Genomic DNA, 17736 nt, shown 5'->3' with positions numbered 1-17736 from the left:
ATCGATAGCCTGTCTGCCAACGAGGCCCTCATCCTCAAATCAGACACGGGCAAGCTGCGTTCCGACTCCCACAGCCGCTCTCATTCCCCCAACCACAACACCTTGCAGGCCCTGAAAGCCGATGGCAGAACCTCAGGCCTCCGGGCCGAGTCGCCCAACCCGGGCTCACGGTCATCATCACCCAAACAGAAGACGCTTACCTCAGGAAGGTCCAGCCCCTCCAACTCTACTTCCCCCCGCTCCTCCTCCCCACATGACAAGAACCTGCCGCTGAAAGTCAGTCCCTCCTCAAAGGCTCGTCTAGACCCTCCCCGCGAGAGATCGAAGTCTGACTCCTACACCCTGGACCCGGACACTCTGAGAAAGAAAAAGGTGCCCCTGACAGAGCCACTGAGAGGCAGGTCTACTTCACCCAAACCGAAACTCCCGCCCAAAGAGGGCAAGTCAGGCAGCAGTAGCGAGAACCGCACGCCATCCCCCCATGTGGTCCAGGAGAACCTTCACAGTGAGGTGGTGGAGGTGTGCAGCTCCAGTGCCCTGCTGTCCAACAGTGAAGCCGGTGACGAAAACGGCATGCTGCGGAACGCCGAGGAGGGCTCCTCCAAAGTGCATTTCAGCATCGGAAAGGCTCCGGTCAAGGAAGAATCGGAAAGCCGTTCATCACCCAAGGTCAGCCGCAAGACATCCAGTAGGCACGTGCGCCCTAAAAAGGACAAATCGGGACCTCTCTTTAAAGGTGAGAATGTCCGTCTCACTGAGCCTGCCAAGCAGGCCATGTCACCCTCTGTGGCAGAGTGTGCCCGTGCAGTCTTCGCTGCCTTCCTGTGGCACGAGGGCATTGTGCATGATGCCATGGCCTGCTCCTCCTTCCTGAAATTCAACCCTGAGCTGACCAAAGAGCACGCACCCATTCGCAGCTCGCTCAGCTGCCAGCAGGGCCTGGATGAGAAGGAGAGCAAGGTGAAGAACCGCCACTCACTGGAGATCTCCTCCGCTCTCAACATGTTCAATATCTCGCCTCATGGACCTGACATCTCCAAAATGGGCAGTATCAACAAAAACAAGGTTCTATCCATGCTTAAAGAGCCTCCACTGCCTGAGAAGTGTGAGGATGGGAAAGGTGAGCCCGTCTGCTACGAGATGTCCAGCCACTCGTCCATAAGGTCCAAGTCTCTCCTGCCCCTCACTCTCCAACACCTGGTAGCATTTTGGGAAGACATTTCCATGGCAACCATCAAAGCTGCCACGCAGAATATGATCTTCCCAAGCCCTGGTTCCAGTGCCATCCTGAAAAAGAAGGAGAGCGAGAAGGACAACAAGAAGGCCAAGAAGGAGAAGAAGAAGAAGGAGAAGGCAGAGGTGCGCCCCAGGGGGAACCTGTTTGGGGAGATGGCTCAGCTGGCAATGGGAGGCCCAGAGAAAGACACGATCTGTGAACTATGTGGAGAGTCTCATCCATATCCTGTCACCTACCACATGAGGCAAGCCCATCCAGGTACAGCAACATCTGATTTGTAATGTAGTGTAGAATTTCATTCTGTTTTTGAAAGCGATCAGTTGAGGTGTGGTTTGTTATGAATGTGCCTTGTGCTCTTTCAGGGTGTGGCCGTTACGCTGGAGGTCAAGGCTATAACAGTATCGGCCACTTCTGTGGAGGGTGGGCAGGAAACTGTGGAGACGGAGGTATAGGAGGAAGCACCTGGTATTTGGTTTGTGACCGCTGCAGGGAAAAGTACCTGAGAGAGAAACAGACGGCGGCCAGGGAAAAGGTGTGGCCACACACACACACACACACACTCCTGTTGCAAAATTCAGAAGTGTTTTCGTTAGTTCTAATTGCTAGAGCTGTCAGTATTAATGGGCAGAGATTCCACTTTCTTTTCTGTTTGATTCAGGTGAAACAGTCTAGGAAGAAACCTCTGCAGGTGAAAACCCCTCGGGCCCTGCCAACTATGGAGGCTCACCAGGTGATCCGTGCCAATGCCCTGTTCCTGCTGTCCCTGAGCAGTGCAGCGGAGCCCAGCCTGCTCTGCCACCACCCACCCAAACCCTTCCACGCCCACCTGCCCAGCCTCAAAGAAGGAGTTTCTGAAGAGATGCCCAACAAAATCGGCTGTCTGTATCTGCAGACTCTGGCTCGGTACGTACGTCACCACTGGAGCTTATAACATTTGCTGAAAACAAAACGTAACGTCCGTAGATGTTTTTCACTGCCATTGTATCAAACGTTGATGTGAATCATTGGGATTCTCTGTTTCAGGCAACACACTGAGAATTTTGGAGGCTATCAGGATGAAAACCTGTTTCAGGATGAGATGCGCTACCTGAGATCCACGTCAGTGCCTGCTCCATACATCTCCGTCACACCGGACGCTTGCCCTAATGTCTTTGAAGAGCCGGAGAGTAACATGAAGTCCATGCCACCTAGGTACCTGCCTGGCTTTTTGCACTGCTCTAACTGGGAAATCTGGAGTCGTGGTGGTTTTATTCGGTGATGCAGAGATGAGCTTTTGAATGCTGTTCTCCCCTCACCCCATGCTGTGGTAGTCTGGAGACTAGCCCCATCACGGACAGCGACACAGCCAAGCGGACGGTGTTCCAGCGCTCTTACTCCGTGGTGGCCTCTGAGTATGACAAACAGCACTCAGCCTCTCCTGCACGGGTGAAGGCGGTCCCCAGACGTCGGGTACACAGTGGCGATGCGGGTGCGTTCCACTCTGCTTGCGGTTGATAACTGTGACGGTGAGTCGCGATGCATTTGTGTGTCGTCTGCTTCACGTTCTTCTCCCTATAGAGGTGGGCTCCTCCCTGCTTCGGCACCCCTCCCCCGAGCTGTCCCGCCTCATCTCGGCTCACGGCTCCCTCAGTAAAGGAGAGAGGAACTTCCAGTGGCCTGTGCTCGCCTTTGTCATCCAACACCACGATCTGGATGGCCTGGAGGTGGCCATGAAGCATGCTCTGCGCAAATCAGCCTGCAGGGTGTTCGCCATGGAGGTCTGTGATGAGCACTTGCTACAACCACACCCCTCTTAAATGTGACATGTCCGCACTTTTACGAATGCTGAGTAATCGCATATCTGTGAATCTCTGCTGTCCCGGTTAGGCGTTTAACTGGCTGCTGTGCAACGTGATTCAGACCACGTCCCTCCATGATATTCTCTGGCACTTCGTGGCATCACTCACTCCGTCTCCCTGTGAGCCGGAGGAAGAGGAGGACGAAGAAAACAAAGGAAACAAAGAGATTGTGGAGCAGGTGAGTCTTCAGATGCTCTTCAGACACTCCGGAAATTTCATTGGCACGTTGGTCATTTTTGCCAGCGTGGAGCTGGAGTGGCCCACCTTTCAAATGCCTCTTGATTTGCTGTCTTGCAGGAAAAAGATTTGGGGGTGTGTGAGCATCCGCTGTCTGATATAGTCATCGCCGGGGAGGCGGCACGCCCCCTCCCCCACACATTCCACAGACTCCTACAGACCATCTCTGACCTCATGATGTCACTTCCCGGCGGGAGCTCCCTCCAGCAGATGGCCCTCAGGTAACCGATCTCCTGCTAAATACTGCCCACTACAGTTAACCAGGTGTTTGAAATGTGTTGTGAAACTACAATCTGTTTATGCCAGGTGCTGGAGCCTCAAATTTAAACAGTCGGACCATCAGTTTCTGCACCAGAGTAACGTGTTCCATCACATCAACAACATCCTGTCCAAGTCGGACGACGGGGACAGTGAGGAGAGCTTTAGCATCAGTGTGCAATCAGGATACGAGGCCATCAGCCAGGTTAGAGCTCAACTGTTTTGTGCGACGGCTTCAGCATGTTCACAAGCTCCCCACCTGTTAAGTACTTCGTATTAATTAAGACTTTTACAAACATTTGAAAACAGAATACAAATGATTCATTTAAAACAGTCAGTCAACAATCTGTATGTAATGTTGTCTCATTTATACTGGTAACATTTAGTGTTTAGGGGTCCATAAAAATATAACTCACTAAATGTAAAAGAATAGACAGAAAGACCCAAGTAGTAATTGAATTATAATGGACTAATTGCTGTGCACGTTTGAACACATTTCTGTGAAAGCAGGAGCTCTGCATGGTAACGTGTTTGAAGGACTTGACCAGTGTGGTGGACCTAAAGACCTCCAGCCGTCCAGCTATGATTGGCAGCCTGACGGATGGCTCGACAGAGACGTTCTGGGAGTCTGGAGACGAGGACAAGAACAAGACTAAGAGCATCACCATCAGCTGTGTGAAAGGCATCAATGCCTTATATGTGTCTGTCCACGTGGACAACTCCCGTGACCTTGGGGTGAGTTTGACGGGTGCATCGTCACATTTTCAGTTTGTCAATAATACAATAACAGAGCTGTTTTTCAAAACTTGTCACTGTTCTTTTTTTTTTCTGATCCATTAGAACAAGGTGACTTCAATGACATTCCTCTGTGGAAAGGCTGTGGAAGACCTGTGCAGGATCAAACAAGTGAGTCAGACACCTGCATACAGCACCTTGATGTATTGACCTGCAAGGTGACATTACACATTGTTAAACAAAATGTTTAAAGCTCAGAACTAAAGCAGTGTGTTCACAGCCGTATGGCTCTGCTGACATTTTCAGAGCTTCATAGCAAAAACTGATCAGTCAGCACCAAAACTGTTCAGATCGTGTCTGCATCCTTCAAGCCAGTATGGGTATGTCGATCATGAGGCCAGCTTCTGTTGATCTCTAAGGCCTTTTTACTCTTTTGTGTCAGATGGACCTGGACTCGAGGCACATGGGCTGGGTGACCAGTGAGCTGCCTGGAGGGGACCACCACGTGGTTAAGATTGAGATGAAGGGCCCCGAGAACACCCTCAGGGTGAGGCAGGTGAAGGTGCTGGGCTGGAAGGAGGGTGAAAGCATCAAGATAGCCGGGCAGATCTCTGCCAGCGTGGCCCAGCAGAAGAACTGTGAAGCGGAGACCCTGCGAGTGTTTCGTCTCATCACCTCACAGGTCACTGGTCCCGTGCTCTCACGTGTAGCTCTTCATACCCACTGAGTTCACACTGAGTCTGCACTGTGCATATTTAGACCAGAGCGAAAAGTAGTGAATCCTCTGATGCTTTTATAGGTGTTTGGGAAGCTGATCTGTGGGGATGCGGAACCTACTCCAGAACAGGAGGAAAAAAACCTGCTGTCATCTCCAGAGGGTGAAGACAAGGTCAGCACCAATTCCCCATCCACACAGGGCAACTCGCGCACAGCAATGTTACATGAAGACTGTGTTCAACTTAGGATGCAGTTGAATAGCTGTGAGCATCCTTGTGTTAAAGATTTCTTGCCGTTGTATCTGGTTTCTGCTCAGGCTCCGTCTGACGCTGACCTGAAAGAACACATGGTTGGCATCATCTTCAGTAGGAGCAAGCTCACTAATCTTCAGAAACAGGTACAACATAAGGCAGTGGTAGAGTGTTATGCCACATAATCCGAAAAACGTCTCCTCCACCGTTCCATCTCTCTCGTTTGTTCTCAGGTGTGTGCCCACATTGTGCAAGCCATTCGCATGGAGGCTACACGTGTGCGAGAGGAGTGGGAGCACGCCATCTCCAGTAAAGAGAACGCCAACTCGCAGCCCAGCGATGATGACACCTCCTCGGATGCGTACTGCTTTGAGCTGCTGTCCATGGTTCTGGCTCTGAGTGGATCCAACGTGGGCCGGCAGTACTTGGCTCAGCAGCTCACCCTACTTCAGGATCTCTTCTCTCTCCTCCACACAGCCTCACCGCGTGTCCAGAGACAGGTCTGTCTGTCTGTCTGTCTGTCTGTCTGTCTGTGTGTGTGTCTGTCTGTCTGTGTGTGTGTCTGTCTGTGTGTGTGTCTGTCTGTCTGTGTGTGTGTCTGTCTGTCTGTGTGTGTGTCTGTCTGTGTGTGTGTCTGTCTGTGTGTGTGTCTCTGTGTGTGTGTCTGTCTGTGTGTGTGTCTGTCTGTGTGTGTGTCTGTCTGTGTGTGTGTCTGTCTGTGTGTGTGTCTGTGTGTGTGTCTGTCTGTCTGTGTGTGTGTCTGTGTCTGTCTGTGTGTTTTTGTGTGTCTGTGTGTTTTTGTGTGTCTGTGTGTTTTTGTGTGTCTGTGTGTTTTTGTCTGTCTGTGTGTGTGTGTCTGTCTGTGTGTGTGTGTCTGTCTGTGTGTGTGTGTCTGTCTGTCTGTGTGTGTGTCTGTGTGTCTCTGTCTGTGTGTCTCTGTCTGTCTGTGTGTGTGTCTGTCTGTGTGTGTGTCTGTGTGTTTTTGTGTCTGTCTGTGTGTGTGTCTGTCTGTGTGTGTGTCTGTGTGTTTTTGTCTGTCTGTGTGTGTGTGTCTGTCTGTGTGTGTGTGTCTGTCTGTGTGTGTGTGTCTGTCTGTGTGTGTGTCTGTGTGTGTGTGTCTGTGTGTGTGTGTCTCTGTCTGTGTGTGTGTCTCTGTCTGTCTGTGTGTCTCTGTCTGTCTGTGTGTCTGTCTGTGCGTGGTCACAGCCAGGCTGAGGAGTAATCGCTCTCCTGCTCTCCTCTCAGGTGACCTCTCTGCTCAGGCGCGTTCTCCCTGAGGTGACTCCAGTGCGGCTGGCCAGTGTAATCGGAGTAAAGGCTTTGCCACCAGCAGATATCAGTGACATCATCCACTCGACGGAGAAGGGAGACTGGAACAAGCTGGGCATCCTGGACATGTTCCTGGGCTGCATCGCCAAGGCGCTCACTGTCCAGCTGAAGGCCAAGGGCACCACCATAGTTGGCACAGCTGGCATGGCAGCGGGCAAAGGGGTGACAACAGTCACACTGCCCATGATTTTCAACTCAAGGTGAGCTTGCCTTTGATTCCAGCTGTAATCCTGAAAATTAGTTAAAAGATAAACTTCACTTTTGTAGAAATTGCGTCTGTCAGTGTTTAAGGATTTGGTTGTATCTTTAAAATTAAGATAATTTGTCACTTAATTCATTTTTTGTTTTGTTTTTTTCCTGCAGTTACATCCGTCGAGGGGAGAGTCACTGGTGGATGAAGGGCTCCACCCCTCCGCAGATTGCAGAGATCATCATTAAACTGGTTAAAGACATGGCTGCTGTTAGTAATGCGCTTTTTTACGCTTGTGCCTCAGCTACAAGCTGGGAGTTTGTCGAGAGTTTGTCGCAGGTCTAAAGTCCTGTCTTGGTGCCGAACAGCACTCACAAATCAGCTTCCCCCCTTTTCAGGGCCACCTCTCAGATGCCTGGTCTAGAGTGACCAAGAATGCCATTGCGGAGACCATTATAGCTCTCACTAAGATGGAGGACGAGCACCGTTCGCCTGTGCGCTGCATTGCTACCACGCGGGTATGACTCAGTTCTTCTGTTCCAGCCCAGTGCCTGCAGTTTAGGCAGCACTCTCCAGCAGAACTGGTCACGGAGCAGATAGGATGGAGCTCAGTACTCATGCTCACTGTAAAGCACATTCATCCTTGACAGCATGAATCTGAAAACAGACGTATATTTGACTGCAACAAATAAATGTAAAAATTGAAAATTAGACAGCTGTGTGAGTCACCCGGCGTGTTTGTACGTTTTTCTGTGCAAGTCAAAGCAAATAGTGTAATGTAACGTCTTGCCGAGCTCAGTTAGTCATTTGAATTACAGTGTTGTGGAGCTGCACATCTCTGGGTCTTTAAAATGTGCTAAATGTGCTGTATGATTTCTGCACAGCTTTGGCTGGCTCTAGCCTCTCTGTGCGTGCTGGACCAGGACCATGTGGACAGGCTGTCCTCAGGCCGCTGGATGGGCAAAGATGGGCAGCAGAAGCAGATGGTATAGCACAGCCCATATTAACACACCTCAGGGGTGCCATAAACGCACGATTACTTCACAGCCTTAGTGAGGGCGTGAATACTGGCTCTTTACCCACATTCATGTTTGCTCACAGCCCATGTGCGATAACCATGACGACGGGGAGACCGCTGCCATCATCTTGTGTAATGTTTGTGGGAATCTGTGCACCGACTGTGACCGGTTTCTCCACCTGCACCGCCGCACACGTTCTCACCAGAGACAGGTGTGCCACTTCTCACTCTAACCAGATATATACACAGTTCATCCACACTGACCAGAGACAGGTCTACTCCTCTATACAGACCAGAGACAGGTTAACAATAACCAGCATACATGAACCAGGCTCTGAAAGTGTTCTGATTAAGTCTAGAACAGGTGATCATACTTCTTTTGTTTCCAGGTGTTTAAGGAGGAAGAGGAGGCCATTAAGGTTGATCTGCATGAAGGCTGTGGCAGGACCAAACTCTTCTGGCTCATGGCACTGGCAGACTCCAAAACCATGAAGGCTATGGTGGAGTTCAGAGAGCACACAGGTAATGTGGCATCCTGGCCATGGAAATGATGATTATACCGTGCTGTATTGATTATATGCTGTATTCCTAGTAACTGGATTATTAATGGATGCTCTTTTGGCTGCCCTCCATGTGTCATGTGTCGCTCAGGTAAACCTGCGTCGAGCAGCTCAGAGGCCTGTCGCTTCTGTGGCACCAGGAATGGCACAGAGCTGTCCTCAGTAGGCAGTGTCTGCTCAGACCCAGACTGCCAGGTACAGAGACTTACACCTCTCAGAAGATGCGTGCTACGCTGCTCTCCTGTCGGAGGTTTCTTTCGGATCAAAACAGCGAAGGCACTCCCTCTATCTGTAACATGACCATAACGGTGCGTGTGCATGTGCGTGTGTACAGGAATATGCAAAACTGGCCTGCAGCAAAACGCACGCATGCGGTCACCCTTGTGGCGGGGTGAAGAATGAGGACTTGTGTCTGCCCTGCCTACATGGCTGTGACAAGACCACTGGCTGCCTGAAGCAGGACGCTGATGACATGTGCATGATCTGCTTCACTGAGGCTTTGTCTGCTGCCCCTGCCATTCAGGTATTCCACACATCTTCAATAACAGAAGAAGCATGTCCATAGCTAAAGGACCACCACATGTTTTTAAGCAGATTGTATTTGTGACCTGTATGTCTCTCCGTCCTCAGCTGGACTGCAGTCATGTGTTCCATCTCCAGTGCACACGCAGGGTTCTGGAGAACCGCTGGCTCGGGCCCCGGATAACCTTTGGGTTTATGTCCTGTCCAATCTGTAAGGTGTGTAATGTGGTGTGCACACAAACACAGGATCCCAGCACGACGAACAAATTGCCTCTGCTCAAGAACGTTCACTTACCTTGCCAACACTCCAAATTTCTTGATGTTTGTTTGATCTTTTGTTCAATTTTTAGAACAAAATTAACCATTTGGTGATCAAAGACCTGCTGGATCCTATTAAAGAGTTGTATGAGGATGTGAGGAGAAAAGCATTGATGAGACTGGAATATGAGGGCTTGCACAAGAGTGAGGCCATCACAACGCCTGGAGCTCGCTTTTACAACCACCCTGCTGGGTTCGCCATGAACAGATACGCTTACTATGTCTGCTACAAGTGCAAAAAGGTCAGCGCCACAGGAATCTACACATCCGGTCATATATCATTTCAAGTTTTAGTAGTAAATGTTTGACCTGGCCAGTATTTCATTATGGTTAATATATATATTTTTAATTCAATGATATGCCACTGTTAATCCATTTAACCCACAGATGATGAGAACAGAAAAATGAATTTGTGTAAGGACACACACGACCATTTTTGGGGAAGTTTTGTCCAGAAAGGTTATTCCAATAGCTGTTGCTTTCCACTTTTACTGCATCATGTGATTTCTTTTAGTTTATCATAAACTTGCATGAAATGCAGTGTAGGTCCTTTACAGACAAAATAGGGGAAAAAAACAGAAGTAAGGTACTTGAAACTGGGGTTTCATGCACATTATGAAACACAAAAGAACCTGGGGTTTACTTAGAAAAGGTTTTTGGAGAGCAGTTTCATTTTAGTTTGATTTTAGAGACAGCATTAATGCAATGAGGTAATCTCTCTCTAACTACGGAGCTGATCCCCCAGCTGTTTTGGGTCCCGAGTGTGAGTGTGAATGTTGCCTTTTGCAGGCCTATTTTGGGGGAGAGGCACGCTGTGATGCAGAAGGAGGCCAGGGCGATGACTACGACCCCAGTGAGCTCATCTGTGGAGCATGCTCAGATGTGTCCAGAGCACAGGTTAGTGGACCGGAATGATGTGCACTAAAACATGTTAATAAAAGGCATGATCTTGTGCTTATATGTGTGTATTAGTAGCATGTTACATATTAAAAGGCTTTTGTGTTCTTAAAGTGTATTTAGTAGCTTTTTCTCCAATAACAAGCAATTTTTGGTTTCCTGTTTAGTGCTATCTCATTGTTTTGAATTTTAGTGTTCTTGTAGGGACCAAGAAAATAAATTGCTGCTGTGAACATCATATATTGAGAGATATGTTTTCCTTTTTGCAGATGTGTTCCAAACATGGGACAGACTTCCTTGAGTACAAATGTCGCTACTGCTGTTCTGTTGCTGTCTTCTTTTGCTTTGGGACTACACACTTCTGCAACGCTTGCCACGATGACTTCCAGAGAATGACCAGTGTCCCCAAAGAAGAGCTGCCTCACTGTCCTGCAGGTAAAATTCAGTCTCTGTCACTTAAAAAGTCCTAATCAACAGAATATCATAATCTTACTTCAGATATCTGAAACATCCTCTCAGTACCTAAGACCCTTATCTATGATGTGCTAATATTGTTGTGCTTTCCTCTGCTGACAGGACCTAAGGGAAAACAGCTGGAGGGAAGTGAGTGTCCCCTGCATGTGGTGCATCCACCCACTGGGGAGGAGTTTGCACTGGGCTGTGGTGTGTGCAGAAATGCCCACACCTTCTAGGTCACATGCTTATCCAAGTCTCTCTCGGAGTCCCCTTTTTACCTGCTCTGCTGTAACTGCAGACTTCAGCTTAATTGTAACTGCAGACTTCAGCTTCTTGTCTGAAGCAGTTGCCCCAGGTGTCCGGCTTTGAGGAGGCAGTGATGAGCCACTCTGCTTTGGAGTTTGGTCTCTCAGTGGATGCTGAAGAAAGCAAAGGAAGAACATAGAAATATGAACAAACCTGTTTGCATGCGGCCGTTGTAACTCTCGGCTCCCATAAACGTTGCGCGCCACCCGATCACTGAAGTGTAACAATATGTAAACTGACTTTTCGTAATCCTGTACAGTATTCTCCACTGTTGAGTGCATCATGGTTTGGCAGAAAAGGTTCTGGTAAGATTATATAAGTGGACTGTCAATATTGTTAGGAGGAAAATAGTGTATGATTTATCTAATCTTGTATATAATAATAGTATCCAAATAGGTGTATTCAGATGTTGCTACCCTACACTTCAGTTTTGTTTGATATTCTTGATTTTGTTTTGAGCCAGAACTTTTAACGACGTGCAATACTGGGTGTGCCTCCTATCTTACAGCTGTAAACATATGGAATGTATGTCAATAAAGCCACTGTACATTTTTATACAGTGATACACGCTGTTGTGTTTCCCCCTGGCAAATATAACATCAGCTCTGTGCTCAGAAAACTTTGATGGGCTTGTGTCTGCCATGTCTGAGGGTTAATGTGAACCCTTTCAACTCCTCAATAATATAATGTGGTACAAAGCCGTTTTCTGTCTTTTTAAAAATATTTAAAAAAAAATATCAAAGGTGAGTTCTACCATTGTATTTTAAAAACAGAACATGAATTTTCGGGCCGGCGGCCAGTCTTCACACCAAAAAATAAAAAAATAAAAAATTAGAGATTGTGAAACTTTTCAGAAATGTGAGAATGTATGGAAGTGTGACAAACAGCTGCTGTAAAAGAGAAAACTGCTACTTGTAAATCTGCTCTGTATTCTCTGTGGTGGATAGAGGTGGATGGTAATAAAACAGATTCTCTGTTCTGCAAGGTGCATTGCTGAAGTGTCTCGTGTCTCTTTACCCGATGGAAGCGGCATGCGTTTGTGACGTCCCTCGTGACGGTGACGCGAGGAGGGACATTTGAATATCTCCCACAAGCCCTTGCGTCCTGTCACTAAACCATAACAGCGGCATTTGTGGAAAATCTGCAGCAGCGACTGAACTGGGACACTGGTGATAACGGGCGCTTAAAACGAGAAATAGTTTGATGTGCGTCTTACGTGTTGGAATGGTGTCAAGTTCTGCCTCAGTAAGATAAGATAATTCTGCTGCTCGCACACAGGTATTTGCGATGTGCCAACGGCCTCATTTGATTTGGTTAGTGGCCTACCTAACCTAGCTCATCTAACTACATACAATTAGCCAAACATCAATTAATCTATAGTCAGTTTAGACCGATAGCTATGTAACTACACAGTGGTGTATGTTTAGCAAGACCAACAGGGCGGCCTGTCATTTCTACAGAAATGCCAAGTGCCTGCAGTCTGGTAACCTAGCTAACCCTAGCCATGTTTGCTTGGCCAAGCCAGTTTGGCTCATGGGGGGAATATAACCAATCTGCAGTATTTTGGGGGGAAAGTCCTCAATCGTTGGTCAATTAGTGCCATTGTTGTCAGACATCAGCTGGTTAGCAGAACAAGTTACTTATTCAAAATGGGCAGGTCTTGTCAGCTCAACATAGGCTTTCATTGAGTTGTCTTGTGTTCATGACATGAAAAGATGTTTCGTGTCTTGTTCTTATTTCACTTAAGAATGAAAAGAAGATTGAGCAGCGACAAGGAGAACAGCAGCTCGTCCTGTGAGGAGCAGACGGAATTTTTCAAGAGAGTTTTACATCCTAGCGGGGACTCTGGCGACCAGGACTTCAGCTGGGCATGGCTACCCCAGGAAATACTGCTGCGTGTCCTACAGTGTTTGTCTCTCCTAGATAGAGCATTTGCTTCTCAGGTGTGCCGAGGCTGGAACCAGGCCTTTCATATGCCTGAACTCTGGAGATGCTTCGAGTTTGAGCTCAACCAACCTGCGAGCTCTTACCTAAAGGCGACACATCCTGATCTTATCAAGCAAATCATCCAAAGGCACGCCAGTCATTTACAGTATGTTAGTTTTAAGGTGAGGGGCTAGTTAGGAACATTTTGCTTTGCCATACCGTGAATACGCTGGTAGACTTGTGAAGGAAACAAGCAGCCCTGGTGTAAAGAAAATGGTTGGATCACAAATATAAAACTTTAAATGTTGAAAGTTGACAGTGCCTTAAAGGTTAATTGTATTGGCGAATGACATAAATAAATACTATATAGCTTAAGTACATTTCTCTTGAGGCTAGTTAATGAAGCCAGCAAGCTAGGTACATTTCATTTCAGTAAATGGCTAACATTAGCCAAAGTTATAAAGTTGTTTCTCTGACATGACTTATTAAATATTTTAGATCACTTTGATCAATAATGTACAAAATATATAGCTAGTGGCTACATTTAAATTAAAAAGTTCTAAAATAAAAACTACATGTATACCATATGGCCAGAAGTATGTAAACATTATCACACTTATGAAGTTATTGGACATTCCATTCTAAAACCATAGGTGTTTGTATGAAGCTAGCACCCTTTGTGGTTATAACAGCCTCTACTGTAAAAAGGTTTTCCACAAGATTTTGGTGCATGTGGGAATTTGTGCCTGTTCAGTACAAACAGCATTTGTGAGGTTAGGCACTGATGTTGGACAAGAAAGCTTGGCTTGCAACTGACATTCCAGTTCTTCCCAAAAGTGTTCAGTGCTGTTGAGATCAGAGCTCTGTGTAGGCCACTGGACTTCCTCCACACCACTCTCATCAAATAATTCTTTATTAAAGTCACTTTGTGCAGAGCAGTATGGCCATGCTGTTACAGGAGGGGGCCTACCCAAACCCTCCCACACAGTTGGAAGCATATCATTGTCTAAAATTGCTGTGGGGTCTGGCCAAGCCCTGAAAAACAGCTCCAGTTCTATTCCACCCAATGGTGGCATAGTGCATTCCAGTAGGTAGCGTTTGCTTGGCATCAGTGAACCAAGATTTGTCCACCAGACTTCTAGATAGTGAAGCATGATTAATCACTTGATACAACACATTTCCACTGCTCATGAGTCTAGTGGTGGCATGCTTTACCCCACTCCAGCTGACGCCTGGAATTGTACATCGAGATCTTAAGTTTGCATGCCATGGAAACCCATTTCATGAAGCACCCACCACAATTGTGATGATGTTGCTTCCAGAGTCCGTTTGAAATAGAATGGTAGAATAGAGGATACGTGACTTTGACATGCTACACACTTCAGCATGCAGCAGCCCCAAGCTAAGTTTCCATGGTCCTCTGCTTTGTGTTTGAGCTGCTTTTGCTCTTAGATGCTTCCATTTCACAGTAACAGCACAGCAGACGTTGCAGAGCTGAAATTTCACAATCTCACTTGTGGGAAAGGTGGTGTCCTATGACTGCCACATTTAAAGTTACCGAGCTCTTCGGTATGATCCATTATAATGCCTGTGTTTGTGTTTGGAGACTTGAGTGATGATGAGTGTGACTGAAATGCCTAAGAATGTCCACATACTTTTAACCATATAGTGGAGGTTGCATCTTATTTACTGAGTTATCCTTTCAATTCTCAAAGATTACTATTCAGAATCAGATGAAAGATCTTTTGTTCTCAACTAGCAAAGTTATTTCCACAGGGTATGGTCTACTCCACCATAGCTAGATACATTTTTTAAATTTATCTATTTCCAATGTTTGTGCGATTAGTCATGTACTCAGCACTTGTGAGCCTACTCTGTAAGCATTTAAAGGCATCAACTGTTTTTGTTATGCTGGTATACTCTTCCACCAAACAGATTTGTTGTCTTAACCGAACTCGTTGCTGTAGCCTGGTGGTGGTTTAGCTTGGGTTGCACTGTAATTGTGGAATGCACCTTTCCAGGTGGACAGCAGTACAGAATCTGCAGAGGCAGCATGTGACATCCTGTCTCAGCTGGTAAACTGCTCATTAAAGACACTTGGGCTCATCTCTACAGCACGGCCAAGCTTCATGGAGTTACCAAAGGTAGTAAAACCCCACAAAACGGTCATGTTATAAGGAGCCTGATGGGGCGGTGTGGGGTTGTATGAAAGATGGCTTGTTTGGAACCGCATGTGTGTGTTTTGTTTTTTGTTTTTTCTTCTTCTTCTTGATACCACCAGTCCCACTTCATTTCTGCGCTGACAGTGGTCTTTGTCAACTCAAAATCTCTGTCGTCTCTCAAGATTGATGACACACCAGTTGATGACCCATCACTTAAGGTCCTGGTGGCCAACAACAGTGACACTCTTAAACTTCTGAAGATGAGCAGCTGCCCACACGTCTCTCCTGCTGGTACGATGTACTGTTGCTCTCTGAATAGAATTGTATATCAGATTTAAATGATCTGAACTCTGGGTGTGGGGATATTTTTGGCATGAGATGGAACTGAATACCAGTAATCACTGTCATGCGCTAGGTTCTGTTTTTTATTATTGTGATTTATAAGTACGTCAGTGTTGGGAGTGTAGAACTGCAGGTCAATTTACATATCGCATAAGTATATTCATAGCCAAATCACCACTTCTACCATTTTCTCATAAATGTGTGCTGTGTGTTTGTGCCATTTGCTTGTGTTGTCAGTTTTAAAGAGATCTACTTGAACTTTCCATAATGAGTCAGGTAGTTATGCTTGATATTTAACACCCAGAAGTTCTCTATCAGCACCTTCTTGTACAGTGTCACTGAGGCGTCCCACTCAGTCATTATTAGGGTTATTAAGTTTGTATCTTCCCTGACCAAGATTCATAGTTAAATGTGCTGTACTTTCCTCTTAACATTTGGTGGTGGTGAGCGTTTGTCTCTGTTCTGTCTAGGCATATTGTGTGTGGCTGACCAGTGCCATGGCTTGAGGGAGCTGGCACTGAATTACCACTTGCTGAGCGATGAGCTCCTCCTTGCCCTGTCCTCGGAGAAGCACGTTCACCTGGAGCACCTTCGCATCGACGTGGTGAGTGAGAACCCAGGTCAACAGTTCCACACCATCAAGAAGAGCAGCTGGGAGGCCATGGTGCGCCACTCGCCCAAGTTCAGCCTGGTCATGTACTTCTTCCTCTACGAGGATGAGTTCGGGCCATTCTTCCGCAACGAAATCCCTGTCACGCACCTCTACTTCGGTCGCTCCGTCAGCAAGGACGTGCTTGGCCGTGTGGGCATGAACTGTCCTCGGCTCATCGAACTAGTGGTGTGCGCCAATGGCCTGCGGCCGCTGGACGAGGAGCTAATCCGTATCGCAGAACGCTGCAAGCACCTGTTGGCCATCGGCCTGGGAGAGTGCGAGGTCTCCTGCAGCGCCTTTGTGGAGTTTGTGAAGATGTGCGGCCGACGCCTCTCACAGCTCTCCATCATGGAGGAGGTACTCATTCCTGACCACAAATACAGCCTGGACGAGATCCACTGGGAGGTCTCCAAACATCTTGGCCGAGTCTGGTTCCCAGATATGATGCATACCTGGTAAAACGCTCATGGATCTATTGACACATCACATTAGTACAGGGTTAGCTTTAAACTTTAACTTTAAAAGCTGTCTGCATTTTTCCAACAGTGGGTGGAGCTATGGAGCAATTATTTGTATATATTTTTTAATTTCTCAGAGCCATTGAGTCATTAATTTTTCAATGCTATGCTGAAGGCACAGAGTACTAAATAACTGTGTTGACTGGAGACTGATATACAGCTATACATTATTCAGAAGCCCTTTTGCTCAGTAGAACCATTATTCCCTTAAAGCTGCAATTGGTAGGATTGATAGTGGACTTAAAATAGCTTGAAAATGCACAAATAAATGAAGCAGCAATAGGTCAAACAGAGATGTGGCTTACTCCGCATCAGGTCTGAATGCTTTCAGGTTCCCTAGCTAGCTGAAAAGCCACTCCAATGTTTATCATTTTTTCTCAGACTGAATGACACTCCATCAGATGCTCCTCCTGGCTTTGACTGGTTGTTTTGATTCGGATGCAGTGGATTCTTGCAAATGTTAGGAGGCCACAGAGGAGGAAGAGGGGCCTGGTTTGTGTATGTTTTTAATGGATTGTCTGTCATGTACTACTGTCAGGACATAATGACAGTTTCAGTAAATAGGAGTTATTTTTGTATGGGTTAACTGCTGCAGCTTTAATGGACAGAAACTTGTGTGGCTTTTGTGGACTTTATTTGATGCTGTTTTCTGTCTCTCTTACATCACTTTGGCACCCTAGGACTATACAGTTTTGACATTTTCTGCTTGGAGTGGCACTTTGTGTTACTGCTGAAACTCATCAAATAATGCATCCCATGGTCTACATGTTTTAAAATGATGTTTTGAAAAAGCATTAAATTTAATGCTTGAAAAAGCATTAAAAAGATGTGTTCTGTGTTCACTATTGTAGGTAAAATTTTTTGCAGGAATAGGAATTAACTGAGACTACATTTATATTTTAGTCTAATTTAGATAATACAAGTTCGGTCTTGTTTAACAGGTGCAGGAAGAATGTTGCAGGAAAGACATTTGGGCCTTTTCACAGTTAGTCTCTATGAAGGTGGTCTTATTTTGTAGATCATTTACATTTCTTATCCTAAGTTAAATGGAAGTCTTCCTACTAGAACAATTAGTTGTGGTTGCATTTGTACAAATATATGTACAATTAATATAATAAATACAAAGTTGTACAGTTGGGGATGTCGTTCCTAAATCCCCAGTCAGCTAGTTGTTAAGTTAAACATTCAAATATAAAATGAAGACTTCAGAATTAGTTAAAGAGAATAGCTGGTTCATCCTCTGAACAGCTGGTTCACCCTCTGGAGA

At 46.5% G+C, this 17736-nt stretch overlaps 2 protein-coding genes across 18 annotated transcripts in view; both read left to right on the top strand.

The window, feature by feature from the left end:
• mycbp2 (MYC binding protein 2) overlaps positions 1-11857 on the top strand; it is a 66799-nt gene extending 54942 nt beyond the window's left edge. For all 14 annotated transcript variants that reach the window (XM_035521247.1, XM_035521275.1, XM_035521228.1 and 11 more), the window contains 28 exons: positions 1-1495; positions 1600-1769; positions 1896-2140; positions 2261-2428; positions 2548-2705; positions 2795-2994; positions 3104-3253; positions 3373-3533; positions 3619-3775; positions 4081-4305; positions 4411-4476; positions 4748-4987; positions 5105-5194; positions 5339-5419; positions 5507-5773; positions 6519-6802; positions 6966-7062; positions 7191-7310; positions 7677-7778; positions 7894-8022; positions 8200-8332; positions 8462-8565; positions 8705-8893; positions 9001-9108; positions 9243-9452; positions 10000-10107; positions 10377-10542; positions 10684-11857. The exon at positions 1-1495 is cut by the window's left edge and continues 104 nt beyond it. In XM_035521247.1, the coding sequence (XP_035377140.1) occupies positions 1-1495; positions 1600-1769; positions 1896-2140; positions 2261-2428; positions 2548-2705; positions 2795-2994; positions 3104-3253; positions 3373-3533; positions 3619-3775; positions 4081-4305; positions 4411-4476; positions 4748-4987; positions 5105-5194; positions 5339-5419; positions 5507-5773; positions 6519-6802; positions 6966-7062; positions 7191-7310; positions 7677-7778; positions 7894-8022; positions 8200-8332; positions 8462-8565; positions 8705-8893; positions 9001-9108; positions 9243-9452; positions 10000-10107; positions 10377-10542; positions 10684-10799 (5739 nt within the window). In that variant the 3' untranslated portion in view covers positions 10800-11857. The remainder of the gene's footprint in view (positions 1496-1599; positions 1770-1895; positions 2141-2260; positions 2429-2547; positions 2706-2794; positions 2995-3103; positions 3254-3372; positions 3534-3618; positions 3776-4080; positions 4306-4410; positions 4477-4747; positions 4988-5104; positions 5195-5338; positions 5420-5506; positions 5774-6518; positions 6803-6965; positions 7063-7190; positions 7311-7676; positions 7779-7893; positions 8023-8199; positions 8333-8461; positions 8566-8704; positions 8894-9000; positions 9109-9242; positions 9453-9999; positions 10108-10376; positions 10543-10683) is intronic.
• Positions 11858-11985: 128 nt separating this feature from the next.
• Positions 11986-17296, top strand: fbxl3a (F-box and leucine-rich repeat protein 3a). 4 transcript variants are annotated; one of them, XM_027012625.2, is made up of 6 exons: positions 11986-12147; positions 12617-12977; positions 14817-14939; positions 15077-15248; positions 15770-16406; positions 16851-17296. In XM_027012625.2, coding segments are annotated over exons 2-6 (1293 nt in total). In that variant the 5' UTR covers positions 11986-12147; position 12617; the 3' UTR covers positions 16852-17296. The 4 variants fall into 4 exon arrangements, with proteins under 4 accessions (XP_026868426.2, XP_026868427.2, XP_026868424.2 ...); XM_027012626.2 differs by having other exon boundaries at positions 15140-15248; positions 15770-17296; XM_027012623.2 differs by having other exon boundaries at positions 15770-17296.
• Positions 17297-17736: the final 440 nt, after the last annotated feature.

Source organism: Electrophorus electricus, chromosome 2 (genome assembly GCF_013358815.1).
Source record: "Electrophorus electricus isolate fEleEle1 chromosome 2, fEleEle1.pri, whole genome shotgun sequence".
In the NCBI taxonomy this organism is placed as follows: Eukaryota; Metazoa; Chordata; class Actinopteri; order Gymnotiformes; family Gymnotidae; genus Electrophorus; species Electrophorus electricus.
This window is presented reverse-complemented; position numbering and strand designations above follow the sequence as displayed.

Excerpts from the sequence above, each read along its gene's own strand:
- fbxl3a (XM_027012623.2), top strand. The coding sequence starts at position 12,618 with ATGAAAAGAAGATTGAGCAGCGACAAGGAGAACAGCAGCTCGTCCTGT. Across the intron at positions 12,978-14,816 it reads TACAGTATGTTAGTTTTAAG|GTGGACAGCAGTACAGAATC; the intron begins GTGAGGGGCTAG and ends GCACCTTTCCAG. Across the intron at positions 14,940-15,076 it reads GCTTCATGGAGTTACCAAAG|TCCCACTTCATTTCTGCGCT; the intron begins GTAGTAAAACCC and ends TGATACCACCAG.